Source organism: Lucilia cuprina, chromosome 5 (genome assembly GCF_022045245.1).
Source record: "Lucilia cuprina isolate Lc7/37 chromosome 5, ASM2204524v1, whole genome shotgun sequence".
Classification (NCBI taxonomy): domain Eukaryota; kingdom Metazoa; phylum Arthropoda; class Insecta; order Diptera; family Calliphoridae; genus Lucilia; species Lucilia cuprina.
The window spans coordinates 28,628,997-28,656,240 of NC_060953.1; the positions used below are offsets into that span (position 1 = coordinate 28,628,997).

Genomic DNA, 27,244 nt, shown 5'->3' on the forward strand with positions numbered 1-27,244 from the left:
TAGAAGTATTTTAATAGGGGGTACAATATTAGCTACCTTTTATTCGAATAACCGAATAATTTTTAATTATCCGATTATTAACCGGCTAACGTAAAACCTCAAATAATTATTTGTCGAATAAACCGAATAAGACAAAAACCCGAATAATTTAATACTCTAGTATTTAATCATAATATGATATTTTAAAATTGTTACAATGACGATAATATGTTTAGACTACAATCATAATTTTAACCACTACCATGTTTTTTTCTCTGCGTGCTCTTACAAAGAATTATATCACTGTCAATAAATAGTTTAAAACCCAAATATAAAAATATTAAGATATATGCATTTCACAAAAATGGTTTGTTATTAGAAATTTATCACTCTCTGGAATTCGGAATTAGTTGATAATTGACCCAATTGCTAATTAAAGACCCTCTTCAATAAATCTTCCTGATGTTCATATTTTGGTTTTAAATGTTATAAATTTGTTACTTTTTATTCATAAATGAGTTTTTCATTTAAGCAAAAAATTCGTGTTCACCGAACTTTGAAAACCGAACAAATTTCGGGTTCGGCCGAACATTCAAATTTACCGATGTTCGGGTTCGGTATTCGGTACCGAACGAAATTTGGAGTTCGGTAGGACTCTAGTAATAAGGTACTGAAGTTTCCCCGAAAATTAATTTTTGGTTCATTCTAAGTTACCGTTTCCCAAAATTTTTGTCGTTAGGCCAATGTTGATCTGGATTAAATAATAAAAATATTTTTTTTTTATAATTTTTCTTATTTATATTTCACGTAAAGGAATTTTGATATCATGTGAAAGGTCTGTGAGGGCCTTAAAAAATAAATTGAAATATTATTTACCTTATTAAAAATGTTATTATATGGATTATACTATGGGGAAAAATAAATACCTGGAAATATATAGGCCGATCCATACAAAACTTGGTGAAAAGATTTTTTTTTAATTTTTAAGAATTAATCAAATTATTTCATTTTCTATTAATATTTTTATTTTTCTCATCATTGCATACACATAATTTATTTTATAATTGCTCTGTTATGTTGTTGTAAAGAATACACATATGTATGTATTTGCCTACAAAAGCCCACTCTGATTTCGTCATATTTTGTACAATTTACAGAACATTATCACTAAATTTATGTTATTTATACCCAACACCACTATAGTGGGGAGGGTATTATGCGTTTGTGCTAATGTTTGTAACACCCAAAAATATTGGTTCTAGACCCACCTTAAAGTATACAAATCAGCTCAAAATCACTTTGAGTCGATTTAGCTATGTCGGTCTGTCTGTGTGTCCATATAAACCTTGTGCCACGCTACAGGTCGCGATTTTCAAGATAATTTGATGAAATTTGGCACATACTCTTTTCTTGGTTCAAGGGCGAACGCTATGATTGAAATCGGTCCATTATCTCGCCTAGCCCCCATACAACCGTACCCCCCGAATCGGGCCTTTAGGCTCATAATTACGTTAAATGTTCTATTATTTGACCCTAGCCCCCATATAAACTCCCCTTCAGAAAATGTCTTGAAGGTCAAAATTCACTTATAATTTCTAATAAAACGATTAAAATCGACATAAATAACTTTAAGGTAGACGTCAATTCCTCTACCAAAATTTATAAGGATAGACCCATATTTACCCTTACTCCCCTATGAGCCCTCTTGTAGAAAATCTCTTTTCTTTGTCAATAATACGTACAAATATTACATAATACGGTTAAAGAACACTTAACTTTTATTAAAAGCTTATATGAAGTTGGTGATCGCAAAGATTTAAGATGTTATACCAAACATCCATGTTTATGTACCCCCACATTCTTTTTAGGCCAGCTTTTTACATTAATTACACTAGTTTACAACTATTTTGCTCATGATATAAAACCTACATGAATTTTTTTATTTTGTCCGTCTAATGCCCCATTTATACATATACGAAATCTAGTACTTATAAGATTTTGAGCCAAATCTTGTTGATTTTAACCAGATTTTAGAGACCGACCGAACTCCAAATTTCGTTCGGTACCGAACCCGAACTTTTTTCTTAAATGAAAAACGCATTTATGATTAAAAAGTAATAAATTTATAACATTTAAAACCAAAATATAAACATCCTGAAGATTTTTTGAGGAGGTGGTGGTAGACCGGAGGTTACCATATTATGATTAAATACCAGCAAAATATTTCATCATGATTTGTATTTATCATAATATTGTTATACATGATCACATTATGATCCAAGGTGATCAAAATTTCGTTTTTAATATGTATCAAAATTTTGGTTCATAAAAAAATTTAAGTATAATTTCATAAAAATATGTAGCTACATCGAACTAAAATTTAATAAGAACCCAGAATGAGTTACAGTTTTGGGTATAAAAGCACCGCTTGCTACAACTTAGGTTATTTGCTATTTTTGATAAATGTCGTTTTATCTTAATTTAAATGATAATATTTATATTAGTTCGTTAAACAGAGTACAAAAAACAAGTTTTGTTCGTTATTTAAGGTAGTCAATAGGAAAAATTAGCTTGTTCGTTAAATGCGATGTTCGTAGAATTGAATGGTCGTTAAATCGGAAAACTACTGTACATAAATATTTTAGACATACATTTTATCAATTCTTACCTTTATAAATTCAATGATGTTCCTATTGTTTTCGTTTATTTTCAATTTATTTTATTTTTCTGTTTATTTTTATCACAAGGATAAAGTTTCTTTATTTTAAATACAACTTTGATACATATGAAAAATCCGTAAAAATTTTCAAAAACTTAAAAATACGGTCGGTATGTCATAAGAATCAGAAGTATTTTTTGTCATAATCAATCAAATTGTATTTAGACTACGAAATTGTATTATACTACATGATTTTTTGACAAGTATTAATACTCAGTATTGTAGTCTGAAAATACATACCTTAAATATCATTTTCTTATTAAAAATAAAATTTTAATAAATATCCCATTTCTTCTTCTAATTTTTCAATTAAACACAATTTCAAGAAATATAAGTCCAGAATAAATATTAAAAAAAATATAGGATGTAGAATTTTTTAATTATTCATAGAGAAAGAAAATGCTAAAAAAGAGTTAAACTAGGAGGAAAAAATTGGATATTTAGAGTTGTAGTTATTATATAAAAAATTTTACTGGTCTTCCTTACACCACTCTATCAATGGATTCTTGTCACGAAAATATTAAAAATTACGTTGCAATAATCTTAAATCTTGATAAATATATGCCATTTTTATCACTCACACTTTTAAGAGTTTTTTTTAGAAAAAGTATAAATGAGAATGTAAGAAATGAATTATGGGGGATAAATACAGATCCGTAAGTTTGTAATTATGGAATAAGTATAGTCGGGCATATAATCCCTGCACCATGAATATATTTTAAAAATTTTTATATTTCATAAATAAACTTTTATGTTGAATTTCAACTTAATTCCAAAATATTTATGCAATTTATTGATAAAAAACAAAATTTTCTAAATGAGGCTTTATATAGAATATAGGTCAAACATGAGCCGACTCTCATTAAATTTGGAAAAAGGGTATAATTAACAGTTTGTTTTGTTGAGTTTCAATGCGATACAAATGCTTAACAGTCAATTTTATACGTTTAAGGCATTTTTTGAAGGAAGGTTTATATGGGGGCCGATCACTACGAAAATCTGCAGTGTCATTTATACTTATATAAAACTTATTTGTGTCAATTTTTAGAGAGATAATAGTATATTTTACGTAATTATAGCATAAAAAGCCCAAATCGGGAGGTACGATATTTATTTCTTTTTATTTTGATTTTGTGTGTGAGAGAAAGGAATGATTGATATTTATTTATCTCACACACAAAAATCAAAAATTTTCCAAAAAAAAGTTTCCCAGTATGAACCAGGTCAAAATTAAACTTTTGGAATATTTTTCAAACTCTTTGTGATCCCTCTAATTGATGTTGTTCTGTTTGTCTTTTTTTAAGAAAATCTTAACACTTATTAAAAATTTTAAATTTTTTTAAATAGAATTTTTTTGAACGTAGAATTGATTAAAAATAAACATAATTAGCCTTGCTTCAGAAATTTTCTGGATAAAGAAAATTAATGAATTTTCTCTTCGTACTTGTAAAAAGTACGGGAATAGATAAAACCATGGTAAAACAAGTAAGAAGTTATAGACAGGCGAGACCGACCATTTAATACCCTACACCTGTATACGAATAAAATGTGTTTTAGTTTTCATAATAAAGCATTTATGTTGAATTGAACCTTGTCTCAGATATACTAAAGCCATATACTGTTTAATAAAACTGTAGATATTTAAGTAAAATTTTGATAGGGGCTTTATAGAGGGGCTAGGGTCAAATGAGGCCCTATTATTATAAAGTTCATCAGGGTCATCAAGACTAATATAAATAATGGACCGGTGTTAACTATTTTCAATAGGCTTCGTCTACAGTACCATAAAAGATCACATGCTAAATTTCATTGAATTATCTCCAAAATTGCGACCTGTAGTTTGACTACAATGTTTAGAAGACCTATCCGGGCCAGGTGAAATAATGGACCGATCTTAACCATTTTCAATAGGGTTCGTCCCTGGGGCAATATAATATTATGAAACAAATTTCATTGAATTATCTTCAAAATTGCGGCCTGTAGTTTGATTACAAGGTTTACATGGACGGACGGAGGGACATAGCTAAATCGACTCAGAAAATGATTCTGAGCTGATTGGTATACTTTAAGGTGGATATAGGACCAATATTATTGTGCGTTACAAACATCAGCACAAACCCAATATACCCTCCCCACTAAAGTGGTGTAGGGTATAACAAGTATGAAATTATAGTCGGGCGAGGCCGACTATATAATACCCTACACCTTTGACAAATTTATAATGTGATTTAGTAGCCATTTGATGGGGGCTTTTCATAAGGGTAGGGTCATATGATTTCCTATTAATATGGAATTGGTGAGGGTCATCATCTTGTATAGAACTTGGTTTTTGCAGCTTTTTGTCGAGATATGAGTATATTAAACATAATAATGAACTTAAAAGGGTTTACATTACAAAGTTTACATGGCGGACGACATAGCTAAATTGACTCAAGGAATGATTCTGAGCCGATTGGTATACCTTAGGTGGGTATAGGACCAATATTATTGTGCCACTAAAGTGATGTAGGATATAATAAAGAAAATTGCCAATCAAAAATTTTTTTAAATAAGGTTTTTTGAATTCCTTTTCTCTTAACCATTATATGTAGCGTTGCCACAATCATGAAAAAACATAAAGGTTTCTAAGAAATTTTTTATGACAAATGTGTAATTTATAATTTTGAATAAATAAAGAATTATATAATGTATTAAAATTTGCATATCAGATCAGAAATATATAAAAAATGTATTCTGTTAAAGCAAATTAATTTTTTTTTTAATTTATGCAAAAAAATATAATAACACAATATTCAGATATAAATGGTCATTTAATGAGATTCTTTGCGGCCTCTACCTTGTACCAATATTGGGTTTGTGCTGATGTTTGTAACATACAAAAATATTCGTCCCATACCAACCTTAAAGTATACCAATCGGCTTAGAATCATTTTTGATTCGATTAAGCTATGACCATCCGTCCGTCTGGGTGGCTGCACATGTAAACCTTGTGCCGCAATTTTCAAGATAATTGGATGAAATGCACACATGCTTCTTTAAGGCCAAGAATCATGCCTGTTGATAATAGTTAAAATCGGTCCATTATTTCGACTAGCCCCCATACAACCGCCTTTGGGCTTATAATTAATTTAAATGATCTATTATGTCAACAAAAGTCGACAAAACTTAGTTTTATATAACTTTAAATGACACTGCCGATTTTTGTAATGATCGGGCTTCATTTAACCCAGCCCCCATACAAACTCCCCTTCAGAAAATGACTTAAAGGTCAAAATTCACTTACAAAAACTAATAACACATTAAAATTCTACATAAATAACTTTGATGAAGACTTAACTTCCCCTACCAACAATTATAAGGATAGGACTATATTTTCCCCTACTCCCCTTTGAGCCCTCTTGTAAAAAAAGCTCCTTTTTTGCAAAAAAAAAAAGAAATGAAAATATTCTGAAATTAAGTTAAAAAACAAATCAAATGCTTTTTTTTTTAATAATCCCCATTTTTAACATACTGACTGGTGTAAGGTATCATATGGTCGGCTACGCCCGACTAAACATTCATACTTGTTTATTAATATAATATATACATCTGGGCGCTAAACTGCACAATTCACTAGTATATGTTTGAACTATAGTCTGGATTGTGGTATATAGTGTGGTTAATACAGTAGTCTATAGTATGGACTATACACTAGTCCATAATACAGTCGAAACTATAGTATATTCTATATTCTGTTTCGTAGTCTAGTCTATAATCTGGACTGCAGACTAGTCAATATACTGAACTACTGTATTCTATAGTCTGGAATAAAGTCTAGTATAAAATCTGGACTATAGAATATTCTATAGTCTGAACTATAGCCAAATCTTTGGAATGACTATAGGTCGAATTGTTTTAACCAGCATTATAAAGTTCAGCACAACCGACACACGTTCCCTTACAGCCAATCTCAATGATGCATTGTTGTGTAGGATTTTCTAACTTTTGGCATTTATGTTTAAGCGATATGCAGTTTGAGCTGGACATAAAATGGCCATAAAATTCTTATAGGCCTCCATAGACAACAACGTGACAATTTAGGATGATTTGGGTAATGTAGAAACCTTAAGAAATTCGCATATTGAAATTTGTGCTAAAATCTTTTAATGAATTCCGAATATTTCCTTCTAGTTAATTTGAATACGCCATGAGCCTTACCTTTTATATTTAAATTAAAGTATTCTGTTAATTGTTTAATATTTTTCAATTAAATTTAAAAATTATTTTTTTAGAAACTTCAGAATAAATTTGTATTTGTATAAGGAATTTTAATTTTATATGGTAGCATGTTTTTTACGAAAACTTCATAATCCTTAAGCTGACATGCTTAGATATTTTAAAAAAATAAAGAGAGAATGACACTATCATATTTTTTTCTACTATAGAAAAAACTAAATTTGTCTTTCAATTAATAAAAAAATCCAAACAATCTTTGTTTTCAATGTACTTTTTAAACAAATAATTTATTTGACCCATTTTTTATTGCCAGGAAAAAATTTTCTGGCTAAAACCGACAAGTTGCATGATTATTTTTCAATTTGTTCTCTTTTACAATTTCTGGTAAAAACCTGATAACATGACAAGTAAAGGAACACAGCTTTTATACAGTGTCGAATTTAGGTATTCTATGGAAAGAAACCAAATTTAATAATATTTTTTCTGCAAAATAATTAAATACATTTGTTATATTATCTAGACAGTCCTTAGGTTTCATATCAAACTGTTTAAAATTTAGTATACCTAAATTCGAATACTTATGAGAGACACTGTATGTAAAAGAGTTTAAAATGCCCATAGCATTTATATTTAATTACAATTGTGTTAGGTAGGTAGGTCGATAGGAGGATGTATACTACATCAAATCCGAAGAAATACACCTAGGCCACTATCGGGCCTGTTGTGCGCTCCTTACCATGAAAAAAATATATTTTTCAGTGTTCAGAAACTCAGTTTCCTGAACGTAATTCCTAAGAATCTTCCAATCAGTGTTAGTCAGGAATGTTATTTCCGGAATAACATCACTTCCAAGATACTTGGATATAACTGCTCTACATTCGTCTGAATTCGCACGTCAAATTTTGCATTTTGCAAGATGTGCTCGTAGTCCTGTGTGTCCACTCAGAATACGTACCATCATACTAACTTCAGACTTGCTCATTTTGAGGAGATTTTTCGTCTTGCTCTCATCAGGATCACCCCATAGGATCTACGTGGTTCTACCCACTGTTTCATTATTCCAAGAGGTCTTATGGGATTCTCTCAGCCATATTTTTAGTTCAGCTATTGTTGCGTCGAATGGTTTTGCGTTAGTCAGGTTAACTGCCTCAAGCTCCCTTCCCTATAAAGCTATAACATTCGCCCTTTCGTTACCAACTACTCCCGAGTGGGCCGGTACCCATATGATGTAAACATTATCCCTACAATTGTATTAAATAACGCAAAAAAATAATTATTTAATTTATTAGAATAAAATTACATTCGATTTACTTTCCGTTAGATTTGTGTAGAAAATAGAAAAATTATGCGAATTCGTTTTTAAACGAGAAATTTAATCAGATTCGGTTTACAGAACAGACAGGACTGTGTAATATTATTTTGCCCTAATTGGTTTTTATTACTGAATAAATGAAATATTTTTTAAAGATTTTCTGCAAGAAGTTTTATATGGAGGTTAGGGTCAAATATAGGCCAATCCTCGTAAAACTTGGAGAAATGATTTGTTTTAAATTTTTAAGAATTTTTTATCCATCCCTGCATAATTTCTCGCACAACTTTTGTGCTTGCCCTGTTTTGGTGTTATAAACAATATATTTGCTTCCAAATTCCCATTTTCTGATCTCTCGGATTCCGTTTATATATAAAATTGTAGAAAATTTAAAAACTAAACATAGTTGAAAACTTTGCCGGCTTACAGTCGATTTTAAGCCGCCGCTGACATATTTGGTTTCAGTCGTCGTAGCCGTTAATATTTGTCGGCGCGGGGCTCTGCTCTGGCGCTAATTCAACCCTAATCGGCCCATTTTAATTTAAATATACAGTTCTTCAATTCAGTTGTATTTGTGATTTCAGGGTATATTGTTCGTTTTATATTGTTGGTCTTCGAAAGTTGCATTATTTTTTGTTTGGTGTATTTGCAAGTATATAAGGATTTTATGTATACATAGTGTAGTGCTGAGTGTTGAATATCTTGTAGTGTACATAGTGGTTTAGTTGTGTTATCATTGGAAATTGTTATAAAGAAGTTTTTACCGCAGAGTGCAGTAAGTTTTGATTAAAAGGAACATTTTAAAATCGCAATGTCCGAAGTGGCTAATAATCCAGTGGCAGAAAATAAGGCGGAAGAGGCCCAGCCAGTAGATAATGCAGTAGGTGAAGAAAAAATAGAAAACACTGGAAATGCTGTAGAAAATTGTGGTAACGCCCAGGAGAGTTCTGCACCAGAAAAACCTCAATCAACTTCCGAAGACACAAAGAAAGAAAATGAAAACTCTGCCACAACAAACAAATCGGAGACTTCGGCTAAATATAGTGTACATAAGACAAATTTTGAAAAAGATATAATTTATTTGTACCAGTTTTCAAGAACTCCACTTTTGCCATCATTATCTCCATATTGCCTTAAAGTGGAAACTTGGCTGCGCCTAGCCGGATTGAAATATGAGGTATGTATGTAAAACAGAAAAGATTATACATAAACATTTGGTCGCCATGTTGATTTTTCCCACTATACACCTCCCTTTTTTGTTTGCTTTGTGTATGCTTCCTTTTGAAGAATGTATTTCCAGTAAACTTTCCAGTATATGCTACTTAAGCCGCTGCTATTTCAAGTTTTTATTGCAGTAATGTAAAAAAATCTGTGTATATCATATTCGTACCAGGGATGGCATACATAATAAGATAGTATTTATGATACTATGTATGTGTTTGATATTCAAAATATTGCGATACTACCGATACACTGGTTTTATAAATTAAAGTGTTTCATTAAATTTAATAATTAATAATATTAATATTTTATTTATTAATTCAGTAATAAATAAACCTAAATGTATATACAAAATTTAAATATTTTTAGCATTATATTTTGTAATTTTTGTATTTTTATTCATTTATTTTGTAATATCCTCAGATCAATAATTAGTAATACATATAATTAAATATAATTCAGTATTAATCATCTATTGGCTAATTTAGCAATGATGTTTGTTGATTTCGAAAATGAATCAGATGATGTAAATATTTTTATCTCGACTGGAATTATTGTGAATAATGAATTGTCTAAAAACCTTTTTAAATACCATTTACAAAATTAATAATGCTGAATCTGAAGATGTATTTTTTTATTTCGACCTGTAAGGTCTCTCTCACTTACTAGGTATATAGTAGAAATATCTAATTTTCCATGCATAAGTAGGTATATTACAGATAAAGTAAAATATACGCAAAATACCGCAAACTATATAGGCATATCAGTTGCTCAGGATTTATCCCAAAGCCTATGTGTATTAAGAATTTCTCTATTACAATGCTACCAAAAAAGTATGTTCCTGTGTTTTTTTAAATTAGAAAGAATGTAATTTTCCATCCCTGGTTCTAACATATCTGTAAATAATTGTTTACAGATAAGTACATACAACATTTTTATGTATGTTTGCATGTAAATAAGATTATATGACAATCTGTACATTCTTCCTAGTTTAATTACATGTAAATTTAATACATCTTACGATTATAGTATACTAATAACTTATTATATTGAACCTGGGAAATTGGGACATTGGACGTGCTAGAAGTAATTCCTTTTTGATATTATTTCATTGTAATATATATTATTTACAATTAAAATATAACCATTCTGTATGTATATATTAATTTAAAAAAGATGTTTCATAAAGAAATTCCATTGGAAAATCTGTTATCTACACTGGTATACAGGCCATACATAAATATGTACCATATTCTCTCATGTTTATTGCAAGAAATTAAAGTTGGAATTTAATTGTTTGTATGTATTGTAAAAAAATGTAATACAAATTAAAATGTTTGGGTGTGGATCTGGGATGGAAAATTGAGATTTTATGACTAAAAACGTACGAAAATAATACAGTTCTGTCTATAATAAGTATATACCAAATGACTAAACATAAATTATTTTACATTTCACAAATTTATTTTTTATTTCTGTTCCACAAAAAAGTACATACGGTTTAAATAAATTTGTATCATTAAAATGAAAGTTAAAATTGGATCTGCCGAACAATATATTTGAGTATTTGTAGTAATGATCTAATGATTGATCTTAGAACTAGTATGTACAGTAAATTAATATAGGTTAGAAAGTACTCAAAAATTTAATTAAATGTTGTGATTTCCATCCCTGAAGTTTCATTGTTTAGATTCTCTTAAACTAAAATAAGAGATAACTGCGCACTGGAAGAGAAAAGACAAAATTATGTTTGCATTTTCATATGCATAAATTCAGAGTATCGCATACCCACATATGTATGTTCATATTTCAGCTCTAAATAATTTTCTTTTGTAATTTATTAATTTGTACAATTAATTTCATACAGTAAAAAGTATGTAATGAAAATCTCTTTGTATTTTTCCATAAAAATTAACTAATACTACATAATAAGTAATTCTTAGTTAAAAGGGACTCCACCCTATTTTATGTTATTCCTTCTGGAACAAAAAATTACCACTCCCTTTTAAAATCAAAAAGCAACATGTTGTGGATGTACAGTAACTAGCAAATTAATATAAAAAAGGCTTAAATTAAGCGTGCTGATCCAGCTGATTTTAAAACTTTTGTTTATACCACATGATAGTACTTGTTCTTGTGACTTAACAAAGGAAAAAAATTATCCGCTCTATTAAGGTTCGGGAGTTATGGGCCTCCAAAGGTCTGATATATAATTGTATATATCTCGATCACTGATAAATGGATATGGTCGATATGGGTATCATTGGAAATTTCTTTGACAGAGCCTTCCACTGATGTGTTAGATGACAAATATTATTAACCCATTGAGAACCAGGGTGAATTCTTTAGTTTTTCCTTTGACTTTTTTTAAAAAAGTACTGTTATCTCTAAAACATATCGATATGACGGTACCTCATCTTATATAAAAGTTTGTAGACAACAATTGGGGCTTTCCTTTGATATATGTTTGAAAGCTGTAACCCATGAAATGCAGTAGTTATTTAAGTTTAAAATTTTATATTTTCGTAAATTTTGATTTTTATCATGTAATTATAAATCTCAAGTGCTTATTATTTGATATGTTTAATATGGGTATCAGTGGATAGGTCTCTTAAAATACCTTTCAATTGATGTATATTGTAACTTATATCATTAACCCATTAACAGCCAGGGTCAATTTGTATGTATATATTTTTTATTATTTTTACTAAAGTACCGTAATTTCGAAAATAAATCGATATAAATGTACTTTATGTCACATAAAATTTTATGGAGAAGACTTCACTCATGAAATGAAGAAGTTAGATAAGTTTAAAAAATATTTTAAAATAATATTGGTTTTTTGGAATGCATTTATATAGATTGACTATTATACAAGATGGTTATCAATGCAATGGTATTTGAAATATCTTTTGATTGATATAAAATATGGTCCATATTATTTATATCAACCAGTCAGCCAGTGTTTATGTTCTGTAACTTTCGAATCGACAAAAAAACGAAAAATTTATAATCGTCGTGTTTAAAGTAGACTGAATACATACCCTACAAGAACAGTGACTGTCATTTGACCGGTCATTTGACTGACACTAGTGAAGGAAATATCGATCACTGCGTAGAACAAAATTTCTATCAAGTTCTTAAGGGCAATATGAAAAATTTTATGGAAACTTTTGTGTACATGTGATCTTGCATCTCCCTTGCACTTATGAATTCTACCGATTTTAAAACATATATTTGAGCTGCTCACTCTTTTGCATTTTAACAATCATGATGGACATCACAGTTGACCAATCACACTTGATGAATTTATGCGTCAAATCTGACGGTTATGCCAATTTATAATAAAACATAATTTATTGACATTTTAAGATAAATATTTTTACATATACATAAATTAACTATCATTTCACCATTTTACATACCTAACAGAATGTAAAATCCTCTTATGCTCCTTTTAATTTGTGGAAATAAATTGTCTGTAAAGAAATGCATATAAATATTGAAATATAAAAATTAAAAGTAAATATGTATACATATTACCACAGATAGATTAAACTCCGAAGTGTATATTCCCAGCTCCACTTCCACTTAGTAAAATCATTTTGTATGTGTTAGTTTCGGTCATACATTTCTTGTAGGGATGTAATTCAAATATATTTTGGTTAATTGTAATTAGGGTTCTATAGTTGAAACGAAAAGTCGACTTTTTGCATTAGTTAAAAACCGACTTTTTGACATTTTATGCAAAGTCCATTTTTCGAATTTTTCATATAGTTAAAAGTCGACACTTAGACTTTTAGTTTTTTAAAAATAGTAGACTTTTCGACTTTTTCTAACTTTTTACGATTTTTAGACTTCTTTTCACTTTTTTAAAATTTTCGACTATTTTTTACTTTTTTCTACTTTTTTTCTACCTTTTTCGAATGGTATACATACATAGATACATACATACATACATACATACATACATACATACATACATACATACATACATACATACATACATACATACATACATACATACATACATACATATATACATACATTGGTAGGTACCATGAAAGTATATGAAATAATATTTTTAACACATTCATATTTCATATCTTCAATTAGGGAAAACCTTTTCTTAAAATGAAAAATTATTTAAAAAAAATCGCGCGATTTTTATCCTGCGGCACTATCCGCCTTTTTCACATTTTAATCATTTTATTAAAATGTGAAAAAATCGCGAGATTTTTTTGAAATAATTTTTCGTCTGCGGCGCTATGTTTTCTTTTTTCACCTAACTTTACCTTCATTTCTCATTTCACAAAATTTTACCATCATTACGTTTTATTTCATCAAAAAGTGAAACCCATTTCTTTGTTTAATAATTCATTTCACCTAGATATGCTTACTTTATCAATTAACTTAAAAACTCGTTTATTTTTGTGATATATAAAAATTAATCCTGGTTCTCAATGGGTTAATGATATAAGTTACAACATACATCAGTTGAAAGGTGTATCAGAGACATATCCACTGATACCCATATCGACAGTATAAAATAATAAGCACTTGAGATTTATAAAATTTACTAAAATATGCAATTTTAAACTTAAATAACTCCTGCATTTCATGGGTTATATCTTTCAAGCATATATCAAAGGAAAGCCCCAAATGTTGTCTACAAACATTCATGTGAGACGAGGTACCGTTATATCGGTATGTTTTAGAGATAACGGTACTTTATTAAAAAAAAAGTCAAAAGAAAGAATCATAAAAATTGTTCCTGGCTCTAAATGGGTTAATGATATGTGTCATCTTAAACATCAGTGAAAAGCTCTTTCAAAGATCTTTTTAATTATACCCATATCGACCATATCCGTTTATCAGTGATCAAGAAATATGCAATTATATATCAAAACTTTGGAGGCCCATAACTCCCGGACCCTAATAGAGCGGATATTTTTTTTCATCACTGCACTCAAAACGTAAAATGCTACAAGGTTGTAAAAAAAACTCTAAAAATCTGCTGGAATAGAACACTTAATTTGCTCCATAAAAAATAAAATTTATTATAGTAAAAAGTAAAGTAACATTTACAGAAAAGACCAAATATAAAAAAAAAACAAATAAAATAATTAAAAAATAATAATACCGTCCGACACTAAAAAATAGACACGAACCGGGTGATGTGCATCTGAAACTATAAATTTAATAAAGAAAAACTGCTTTGCTCGTTTTTCATTTCGAGATCCTGTGTCCTTTTTAAAGGACTTTAAAGTTTTAAGAAGTACATTTTTAAAAAAATGTTTTAAAATAGTTCTACTAATAAAACAATGCAAAATTTGATGTCAAGCTAACAAAAAGTGTTTTAAAATATGTTTTGTGTTATTTTTAATTTATTCTGTCAGGATCAAAAGATCAAACATCTTTCAACATTTTTTTTGAAAAAAAAATTATATTTAAAATTTTAATAGATTTTTAAGGATAACAATTTAAAAAAAAAAAAAAAAACATTTTTGATATATTTTCATCCTAACAGTATAAAATAAAAATAATACAAAATATTTCCCAACTCTTCCTGTTGACTTGACATAAATATTTTAAAATATTTTTTCAAAATATTCTTTTTTAAAACTTTGAAGTCTTTTTAAAATAACACAGGATCACGAAATGAAAAACTAAAAATGCAGATTTTTTCCTTTAAACATATAGCATCTGACGGTTCTTGTCTAACGATTTTTTCTCTCTTTGTCGGACGGTGTAATAATGAAAAAATGACTAATACGTTGTAAGCATTGTAAAGCTGTATCTATGGCCAAAGCATAAACAACACACAAATTTTGATTATAATTTAAAGTGTGTCCATACAGCTTAAGGGTCAATCTGTATGTGAAGAATTAGGGATTAAATTAAAATTAATTCTCTAAAGTTGTTTTTGAGTACTCAGTTAATTTTGTTTGCTAGTTTAAACGCCTAATGAACAAGAAATGCCAAAGTGTGAACAGAAAATTAATACAATTTTTATAAAAATATACATTATCCCCCATATTCATAAACAAAATTTTATTTTTTAACTATTTATAAATCAAATTTCGTATCGAAACACAATTCAGTCTCTTTGAGCTGTCATAGAAGAATGTTGTGTCGTCGCTCGTTTCTTGCCTTTGCAATGAAAATATATATATGGGGCATTTCACGTCAAGTGAATCAACTTTTGAAATTTTCCGATCGCGATGAAATTTGCACCATAATTAGTTCTATTGGATAGTAATTCAGACACAATTTTTCAACAAGATCGGTCGTGAACTTTATAAGTTAGAGGCGGTCAAAATTTGACATTTTGGCCATGCAGGTGTTTTTTCTCATCCATGTAACTTATTACCTATTGTTCTTAGCAAAATGTGTCCCAAATAGTTTAGAAAGCTATTTATGCAATCTTTCGAAAAAAAATTAAAAAAATTTAATGAAATATTTTTAATTTTTTTTAAATCAAAAACATTTTTGACTTTTTTCAAAATGGGCCGTTTTTATTTTTTTTATATTATTATTTTTTTTTTAAGAAAGCTTAAGTCTTTTCCTAAGCGACCTATATGGTCGCTTAGTGGGATGCGAGTGGGATATCTATCAAAAAAAATATTTTGTAACTCAGGATTTAAAATTTTTGAATTTTTTTGCAAAATCAAAAACCAGTATATGTCCTGGATTAAAATTATGGAGACTTCCTGCGTTAAAATTATGGAGACTTCTAAATACATTTACTTTTTTTTAAATAAGTTTCCATTATAGGTGTATTGTCAAAAAAATCGGCAGTTGTTTTGAAAACCGAAGTTGTTTTGATAACAAACCGAAAGTTGTTTTGATAACAAACACTGCGAGATTTTATCTTGTACTCAAAAACATCAAAGTGGATTAACATTATATTAAATTTATTATTATTATTATTTCCAAATCAAAAGTCAGCACATTCTATAATAGACATAACAACGTTGTTGGAATTTTATTCAAAATTCAAAATTCGCGTTTTTATACCCTACACCATATTTGTGGGGAGGTTATATTGGGTTTATGCTGATTAAAGTATACTAATCGGCTTACAATCATTTTCTGGGTCGATTTAACTATGTCCGTCCGTCTGTACGTCTGTCAAATTACGTAAAATAACTCAATGAAATGATCTTCATGGTCTTCTATTGTTCCAGATGATTTTTTTTGGTACCGTAGACAAAGCCTATTGATAACGGTTAACATCGGTCAATTATTTCACCTAGCACTCATACAAATGAACTCGCCCTATTCGGCGAGTTGTTCCAAAACAAAATTATTTGAAAAATAAGATTAAATTTTAAGACAAAAATGTTTCTTAAATATAAAAATATGTAAAACTAGAGCGAAAAACATCACAACATGCACTAGAAAAGTAAAATATTCTCTAAAAGATCAAAATTATGCATTTAATACTATAAAAAAGTAAAATCATGCTAAATTATGCTCCTATGGGTAAAATATGCTCTAACAAATCGATGTCAAAATTCTTAAATTGGTGTAAAACGTGTAAATATATATTATCCATGAGTCCATACGACGCACCACAAAAAACATGCATTTGCATACTATAGTTTCCCTGCTAATGAGTTAATTTTTTTAACTTTTCAACTAAAAACTTTTATACGAGATAAAACAATATTTACTTTTATTTATTTTTTATATTTATTAGAATGTTGATCACAAGATGCGTTTCCGTTCCAAAAAAGGTCAATTGCCTTTTATTGAACTTAACGGAGAAGAAATAGCTGATTCTGCTATAATTATTAAAGAACTTTCTGCAAAGCATAATAAGGACCTTGACGCTGGATTAACTTCAGAACAACGCAATGTTTCATATGCAATGATTGCTATGTTGGAAAACCATTTGATTTGGATCCTGTTTTATTGGCGTGCCAAATATCCCGATAATGTTCTAAAAGGATACAAAGTTAATTTACAACATGCTTTAGGTTTGCGTTTACCAAACTCAATTTTAAATTTCTTTTTTAAAATAACATTCGGAAGAAAGGTAAGTTAATTGGATTTGTATGGAATTGTATTTTGAATGATTTAAAACTACTTTTTTGCTTCTTCAGAGCAATTAATCGATCCCATTTAAAACAGTATAATAATAATCAATTTATATGTAATTGAATGTAGTCTACATTTAATTACATTATAAAAAAATGTTTTATATAAAAAGGAGAATAATTGCCTTCATTATTTTATTTTATCCTAAGAAGTTGTGCACAACTTCAAGTGTAATAAACTACTTATTTTATTTTATTTTATTTTATTTTATTTTAATAAAGTAAAATGGAATAAATTTATGTGTGTTTATAAGTTATTTTTGATCATTATCTTTGGTGCGTTTTTTTGTAATTTAAAATAAAAAAAGCTCTTATAAAATTTTTAAAGAAAAAAAAATTATAGATTATTTTAATAAAAGTGAATCAGCGACACAGATTCCTTAATTCCGGGTTGCAGACCTTGAATTGGATATATAGACTCCTCACCTGAATATCTATGCAACCAAAAATAATTGTTGTTTTTTATTTCGAATAAAAAGTTTACGTAGAAATCCCTATATTATATTGGTCATCATAACCAATTAACATGAAAAATAAATTTTTTTTGGTTATAAATAACTGTTATATAGTACCCAATAAGATTTTGGTCCTTGTAATTCGAAAAACATTTAAAAAACTTAACTTTTCACAAAATCCTGTCGGGGAATTCTTCGTAAATTTTAACGCAATTCATTTAACTCTTAAATGTCTCAACTATTGAATGAATAATATGTGCTTCGCTGCTGCTTGTATATGTATTTGCGCTTTCAAGTTTTAATTCATTCAACACTTTTACTTTTTCCTATAATAGTATTGTGCAAATTTTTCATAATTAGTGGTTCCAGGGTACAAAAAAGCTTAAGGCCCATGGGATTGGTGTACATAGTGCGGAGGAAATTGAGGAGTTTGGCAAAAACGATTTGAAGGTACTTAGTGAAATGTTGGACTGCAAACCATTCTTCTTTGGAGATGAACCTACGACATTAGATGTTGTTGCATTTGCTGTTTTGTCACAATTGCACTTCTTATCAAAGGATGTTCCATACACCCTAAGGGATTTCATGACTGAAAAATGTCCCAACTTAGTGGGACATGTATCACGTATGAAGGACAAGTGTTTCCCAGACTGGGATGAAATATGTACGAAATTGGATCTTAATGCCCACATTCAAAAACCAGAGTAAGTATTATACCACATACATAAGTATATAAAATATTGAGCTAAAATATGCCAAATAGGCCAAAACGATTATGTTCTATTTCGTTTGTATGTATGTACAAAATCTCGATTTTCTATCACGCGAGATAGGCCAAAATATTCTGCTGACGTTGCGTTGACTCACCTACATTATAAGCTTACTTATGTACAGTGTTGCCACAACAAAATTTTTTTTAACCAAAATTCGAAAAAAAAAATAAAATTAAGAAAAAAGTAAACAAAATTTTATTTTTATTTGTTTTATGTTTACATTTGGACATTAAAATAACAAATTCATTTTTTGAAGTGGAACTTATTAAAGTAATTTTCTGTACGGGATCTTATATGAGACGTATGGTCAATTATGGACCAATTCTCATAAAATCTGACAGAGATATTTTAGTTTCTTTAAACCTTGATTATGTTGAATTTTGTTGCTATATTGCAGCTTTAAAGTCATTTTCAGAGGAGACTTATATACCGATCCTCATAAATTTTGACAAATACATTTCCAATAAACCTTTTTTATATTGAATTTCATTGCTATAGATGATTTTGAGCAATATATGGGGGCTAGGTGAAATCGTTGACCGATATTTCGCATTTTCAATACCAATCAAACTGGGTTAATCAAAAATATTTTGGCAAAATATTTCTGTTTTTTTATCTTGTTTCTTTTCGACTCTATCGTGTTTTCAACAATATATGTCTCTTCGCAGATTCGTTAACAAATGCAATTAATATTTATTTTAAAAAATAACTGATTTTTGAGATTTGGAGATTTCATCGAAATTTGGGTTTAAATTATAATATCATGTAGCGGATGTTAGCATTACATTCATAACTTCAGCAATATCCGACAAATTGACCAAAATATAGAATTTAAGACGGTAAAATAAAAACTAGTATACAACATCATCTAGAAAATGTAAATAAAGAACTAAAAGTCATGGTGAGATAGTAGAAGTCAAAGGTCATGAGTATCAAATCTTTGCATATATCGCGATTATTGTTCGTCGTACGAGTTTAGATGTTATTACAACTTTTGTACAATTTTTAATACTTTAAATATATTGTGATACTATTTTTGCATCAATGAGCAGAAAATACTTTATTTATTCTTATTAAATCATTTATCTTAGAATTTCGGCAAATTAGCACAGTATTTGTTTATGCATAATTTCAAATAGGTATAGAAGTTGCAATTATACTTTAAATTTTAAAATTTAGTTTGGAGGACATAATCTACTATGTACGCAGACTATTCCCACCAAATTTTTTTTTCATAAAGGTATTGCGAGTTCTTTACATAAAAAGTTCCAATAGAAATATTAAAGGAAGGATGGACGGACGAGTTTGAATCGGCCCAAAAAGAATTGTTCCAATAAGAAAAACTAATGAATCTGGTATTACTTCTTATCGTCCAATTAGTATTCTTCCATGTCTCTCCAAAATTTTTGAACATATGGTGTTTAAGCAAATAAATGGATATATCAATGTCAATAATCTTATTAGTGATTGCCATTTCGGTTTTCGTAAATCTCATAGTACCACATCTCTATTGTTAAATCTTACTGATAGACTAAGACATGCTCTTAACAAGAATGGAGTTGGTGTACTATTAGCCTTAGATTTATCCAAAGCTTTTGATAAAATTAACCACAATAATTTGATAAATAAGATTTATACACATTTTAAATTCAGCCGTGCTTCTTGCAAAATGGTTCTCTCTTACCTTTCAAACAGACAGCAATTTGTGTCTTTTGGGGAAACTCGTTCGCATAACCTATCATGTATTAGTGGTATACCTCAGGGATCAATTTTAGGACACCGGTTTTTCATGCTTTACATGAACGATTTTATAAGCCATGTTAATTTACCAAGCTCTGATATCTTCTTATATGCAGATGATATTCATTTACTTTTCTTAGGTGAGAGCCAATTTCTTGATTCCTTGAATGAACGTATTAATTATACTTTGACTAGTACCGATTTCTGGATGGGTCACAATTTTTTACAAATTAACGTGAATAAGACAAAGGCTATGATTTTCGGACTAAATAATAAATCCCTTCTTAATTTAAGGATGTACATAATCCTGTCGAAATTGTTGATAATGTGCGCTTTTTAGTTGTAATTTTAGACGAGAGACTTACTTTTGTAAAACATATTAACTTAGTAAAGACTAAAGTTTGTTTTATTTTGAGAAGGTTGTATAGCCTGGGATATTATCTTCCTCTAAATATTAGATTTACATGACCATGTCTCATTGGTTTATCCTTTTCTTCGTATATAAGACTGAGGCTACTTTTAACATTTTACAAGATAATTTATACAGGATATCCGAGGGCATTAAGGAATAATCTGGAATAGACTACCAAACAATCTTAAAATATTCTCATTTAACTTGCTAAAAGCTTAATTGGTTTTCCTTGATTTCCTATCCTCCGAATTGTCTTAATGTTCCTTGTTAGTGTGATGTGTACATTTTCTTTTTATATTATAATGTTTAATTGTTATATTATTTTTATATCTTCCTTGTTAGTGTGATGTGTACATTTTCTTTTTATATTATAATGTTTAATTGTTATATTATTTTTATAATTTCTTATATGTAAATATTAATGAATTCTTCCACATTTTTATAAAACTTTTAACCATATATGGCCCATAAGGGCTCGGTTAAACCATACATGGGAGTAGTTAATTATATCGATTAATTAATTGAAGATTTCATTAGCATTAAATTGAAAAAAATTATAATTATTTTTTTTTTCATTAGCATTATTTTGTCTAATGGTTTTTAATGAAACGATTTCATTAGTAATTACTTAAAAATAAATTTTCATTACCATTATTCAATGGATTTTAAAAATGTTCAAACATTAGTTCTAATTTCGAAATTAATTTCGAATATCCGAGCATTATAATGTATTGTCATTAGGTGAAATCATGTAATGCAAATTTCAGCACATTCGGTTTAGAAAATCTAGTTTTAACAACTTTAAAAATTTTTCGAACACGAGTTCGAATTTTCGAAATTTTTTTAGGTTTTATGACACAGAGATTAATTTAAAAACATAAAAAATTTTTCGAAAATAACTTCGAAATTTCGAACTTAATTTCGAATATTCGAACATATTATTGTATTGTCATCAGATGTACTTATGACTGCAAAATTTCAAAAAATTTGGGCTACGGAAACTGGTTTTAAAAGCTTTCAAATCTCGAATCTTTGAAAAATTTTCCTTAATATATTTTTCGACTAATTAAATTCGTTTTTGAAAATTCATTATCAAATTCATTACCATTATCAAAAAAAGTTATAATGAAAAAAATATAATTTTCATTAAATGATACTTAAAATATTTTTCATTACAATTTTTTTATAAATGGTAATGAAATTTTAATGCTTAATGAAAATTTCCCATGTATGGGTTAAACAAATAAATGAAAAAAAAATAATAATAATAAAAAAAGTGATTTTAAGTTCAAGTACTATTGCTAAATCCTAACCAATTAAGATATCGAAAAATACCTTTGCGCACATAAGTATAACCAGTAGATGTACAAATTGCAGTAATAAAAAAAATTCGAATAGTAAAAAAAAAATTCCATATATTACCAAAATTCAAAACAGGACAATATGTATATTTATATAATTGATTTAAAACTAGAGATAAAAGTAGTTTTTATTTTTGGAATAAAAGCAAACAGCATTTAGTTCAATTGTTTGCAAAAAATAACCAAAACGAAAAAATAATTCACATGTACACATGCAAAATAACCAAAAAAATAACCAATTTTGGTTAATAATAACCGAAGTGACAACACTGTTGTGTATTATGTTATTTGAGCATGTGTTAGTTGATTATCTCTCAACTTGCAAAACAAAATCAACTCAGTTGCTGATCAGCATTTGTCGAAATAAGATCTGTACGCAACTTTTTTAAAATCCACACAAAAAATTGTGGTCCAAATTTGCCCTATATATATCCCTACGGTTGATAGTAACCCCTTAAACAATTTTAAGCAAAAAAACATTTGATTCTAATTTAATATTTCGTATAATAAGATAAAACGTGAAATACAAAAAAATCGAATACTATTATGAGGTAATGTTATGGACTTCCTTTAAAAAAAACTTAATTTATTTAAGTAAATGTAAATTTTTGAAATTTTAAAAAGTGTGATATGAAACCTAAGGACTGTCTAGATAATATAAAAAAATTTATTTATTTATTTTGCGCGCAAACAATTTATTAAATTTGGTTTCTTTTCATAGTATACCTAAATTCGAATACTTATGTTTGCATAAAAAACAAAAATATCGAATGTTCAAAATGTATTCGTATACATTATACCCTACCTATAGTTTTTAATGTAGACTTATATTCGAAAGACTGATTTTTACTTAATTGTTGAATGTACTGCTCAATAAAAGAATATAAATTTTTAAGCCGAATTTTATAAATAGCCTAATCTTGTATAGCATGTAACGCTTACAAAATAAAATCAATAAGACATAATCAAAATGCCGTTCCCATTAGTTAGTTAGGATGCATTTAGACTGAATTTGGGTATATCAAGCGTTAATTTAGGCATTACCACAATTCTTTTGGAACAATTGCGCCTGCTGCTGCAATAAACATTGCAAAAATTGTGTTTTTTCCACAACATAATTAAAAAAATAAAAAAGCTAGATATTACTAGCTATTCCCAGTGTGCTTTGCTACCCTAAAAGCAATATAAATAAAAAAACACTTAATAATTTTGAAGATTCTAACTGTAATAGTTTTCTAGATATTCAATTTGTTGCAATTCGCAAATTTTTCGGAACTTTAATTAGGATTTTAATGTAATCGATGAAAAATTTTCTGGATATTCGAAATTTTGTAATTAATATATAGAAGGTACCAAGACCCCATTGAAAGTCCGCCCGTTATTCTCTAACTCTATTTAATTCATTTGGGCACTCTCAGCACAATTCATTAGACAACTTTGTCTTGATAACAAACGTCATTTTATTGTAAATTTTTTATAGATTTTTTTTGTGCATATAAAATTGATTTTTAAAATATGTTTTAGTAAAATTAGTGTTCATTCCAAAAATTTGCATTTATTTTTAATTGTTTTCACAAATATATCAAAATATTGGTCGTAGACCCACAAAAGTATATATATTCTGGGTCATTACTGGGTCCGACGTCCGACAGTCTGAAAGATTGAGTTACCATAGAGTAGAGGGTTAAATTTTACACAAATATACCCAAAGGTAAGGTATGTTTGGTAATGAAAAAACCGAATATCGGTTCACGTTTTCGTATAGCCCCAATACAAGTGGCCCCTCGAAAAACAGTTTTAACAGTTATAACTGCGACTTTAGCCATGAAATTCGACATTAATAAGTATTATATGAGACAAATTCTTTGTACCAAATTTTATGAGAATCAGTCAATAGTTGACCCTACATATATCATATAATCCATACAAACAATCATATAAGGTCCCCTTAAAAAAATCGAATTAACGCCCATACTGACCTACATTACGAGTTCAGCGCTAAAATTTCATACATGAGCAAAAATCTATCTACCGAATTTTATGAGGATCGCACCATAATTATCCCAACCCCCATATAAGGTCCCCCTCGGAAAATGACTTTAACGCTCACTAGTGGCTTCAAAGTAGAGCATAGCGCTAAACTTCAACACAAGTAGGTTTCTTGTGAGCTCTGCCGAATTTAATGAGAATCGGTTCATAAATAACCCTTCACGCATATAAGGACCCTTTAAAGAACATTGCTAGCTTAAAAATGCCAATAATTTTTTGTTTATTTTCAATTTGAAAATAAATAGGGTAGAAAGTTAAAGAAAATTAATTTACAATTCAAAATTCAAATAATATTAATTATACATAAATAATGTAAAGTATCTTTAATGCGAAGAAATGTTTGTATAAAGGAATAAGATACAATAATTAAAACGAGTGCATATAATCTGATTCAAGCACAAACATAAATTGTCTCTTTATGTTGTTTTTTATTGTATGTATTTTGTCATTTTCTATTTTTTTCTCGTATTATTTATTAACTCTTTCCAATAGACTTAATTTTAAATCTAGTGAAGGTTATTTATGTAAGTAAGATATGGGCATTTTGAAAATGTAGAACGAAATAAAACAAATTTCATCTTTTCATAATGTTATTTTTAATATTTACTGTATTAAATGCACATTGCTTCTGAAATTACTCCTTTATAATTAACAAATTATAGTGAATTTTTACAATTCCTATAATAGAGTTTTACATAAGTGAATTTTGGGTGCAATTTTCATGACTTTACTCTTGAACAACTACCCCTATAAAGATATTAGTAAAGACTATTTCCAAAAATATGTAAAACATGATTTACGATGGTCGCGTTCGACATTATGAATATGTCCACATGTTAATTCTTACGTTATGTTGAAAAGAACAATTAGTATATTTTCTGTTTTCAATATATGTATATAAAATAAGTGGAGGCTCTAAATATTTAAAACACATATTTTACGAAATATTCACTGCTATATACTTATTTCTCTTTATAATATAGACCAGAAAACAAAGAAGGCAAGGAAGGAGATCTAGAAAAATCAAAAGAACAAGAAAACGAAACCGATACCGACAAAAATGAGAAAGAATTGGAAAAAGATAAGGTAAGTAAAAGTCCATTAAAATTGAACAGCTAATCACAAAAGTATGTATGTGCGTACGAAAATGCTAATTTTGGCAATACCCATTATAGAATTGCTCATTGTATTGTAGAACTTAATGGCTCTGAAGTTTAAAGTTGCAGTTACAAGGAGGAAAATTATTTTTTTTTTTAATTTTTCCATTAAGAGCGAGTTTTTGAGTTGGCAATCAATTGCCAATTTATAATCAGATTAGTTAATCTAAAAATAAATTGATTCTGATGTTAATCCCCTTTATGTTTTTGAGTACAAGATTAAACTACGCAGTGTTGCCATACAAAACAACAGGAAATGTCACTGTTTGTTATCAAAACAATGCATGTTTTATAAAAAAGAAGACGATTGCAAATGTAATATGAAAATTCCCTTAAAATGTGTTCATTTTCCCTAGTTTTGTTATCGCGAATTATTTCCCTAAAATTTTAAATATAAAATGCAAGAAATTAAAAAAGTTAGAACGAAATCACGCAGTTTTGTCAAAAATAATTTCTAACATAAAAATTAAATTTGTGTTTTCAAACGAAAAAAATTCAAATCAAAAATAATGAATGAAAATGCTGATAAAAGGGTTCCAAATGAAGAATATCAGATGAAGCACCAGTAAGACGTTGTCCTGCTGCGAATACAAATTAAATGCAACGACGGTTTTATATGTAATATTGTGAAATTCACAACAAATTTTCTTTCCAATATTTATTATTTTTCAATTTTAGAAATTTCATTTTGACAAAACCCATACTCTAAACAAACAAAAAAATATTGTGTTTGTTGCGGTTGTTGCCTATACGCTCTCCCCTTACTTATTACATCATGGTATAATAGAAAAAATAATAAAAGTTCAATTGAAGTTAATGATATAAAACTTGCAATAATGAAGAGAAATACTTCGGACAAAGTATAACAAGTAGTCCGACTCTCATATACAGGAAATTACTCTCTCACATCTACGAGTGTCGTGTGAATTCGACTCTCTTGTGAGAAATTTAAACTTGTCAAAACACTTAAATGTTTAATTTACTTTTTTGACCACTTTTAAGAATTGTACGCGAAATTACGGTTGTGCACAAAAAATCTGTAATTTTTTATAATAATTTTATCTCGCTTTTCACATAAAATTTTGTTTAATTCATGATACAACCATAGAAAGGTAGAATCAGTAGGGAGAGTTGTCAATTCTCTGCCTTATCATGTCAAACATAAAGAGAAAAACTTAAAAATCTTCATATGATAACCACAAAAATACCATGAAATGATTCTAGAACGGCACACGCAAACAGAATTTCACACGTCTGTATCCTGTTTTTGAACTTTTTTTGGTTTTACAAACTTTTTGATTCAAATTATTCAATTTTATTATCGTCACAAAAAATTTTTCAATAATTTTTATTAGAATTTTTTTTTTATATTTTTTAATTTTTTTATGACAATTCAAGGCATGTATAATTTAGAAAGATATTTCTACTGATATTACCTTATTATTGTTTAACTTTTCTAAACTAAAAAAAATATTTTTTTCTAATTATTGACATTTCATTTTTGTTGTTGTTGAATTTTAATTTATAACAAATTTAAAATTGTAACTTTTTTATAAAACTCTGTGTGTTTAGAATGCACCAATACATATATATTTTTGTTACTAACACATATTTAGAGTTAGGTACTTTTTCACTAACACATGCTTAGAGTTAGGTACTGCTGTCAAAGAGTCGGACTACTTGTTATACTTTGACTTCGAATATATAATAAAAATATACATACACACATAAATTTGTTAGGCCTTATTC

General features: G+C 28.4%; 1 protein-coding gene across 2 annotated transcripts in view; it reads left to right on the top strand.

The window, feature by feature from the left end:
- The first annotated feature begins 8,801 nt into the window (after positions 1-8,801).
- LOC111687721 (failed axon connections) overlaps positions 8,802-27,244 on the top strand; it is a 38,733-nt gene continuing 20,290 nt past the window's right edge. The window contains exons 1-4 of one of the 2 annotated variants that reach the window (XM_023450192.2): positions 8,802-9,399; positions 17,149-17,487; positions 18,364-18,707; positions 25,322-25,424. In XM_023450192.2, coding sequence (XP_023305960.2) covers positions 9,034-9,399; positions 17,149-17,487; positions 18,364-18,707; positions 25,322-25,424 — 1,152 coding nt within the window. In that variant the 5' untranslated portion in view covers positions 8,802-9,033. The remainder of the gene's footprint in view (positions 9,400-17,148; positions 17,488-18,363; positions 18,708-25,321; positions 25,425-27,244) is intronic. The other variant, XM_023450193.2, reaches the window with a different exon arrangement.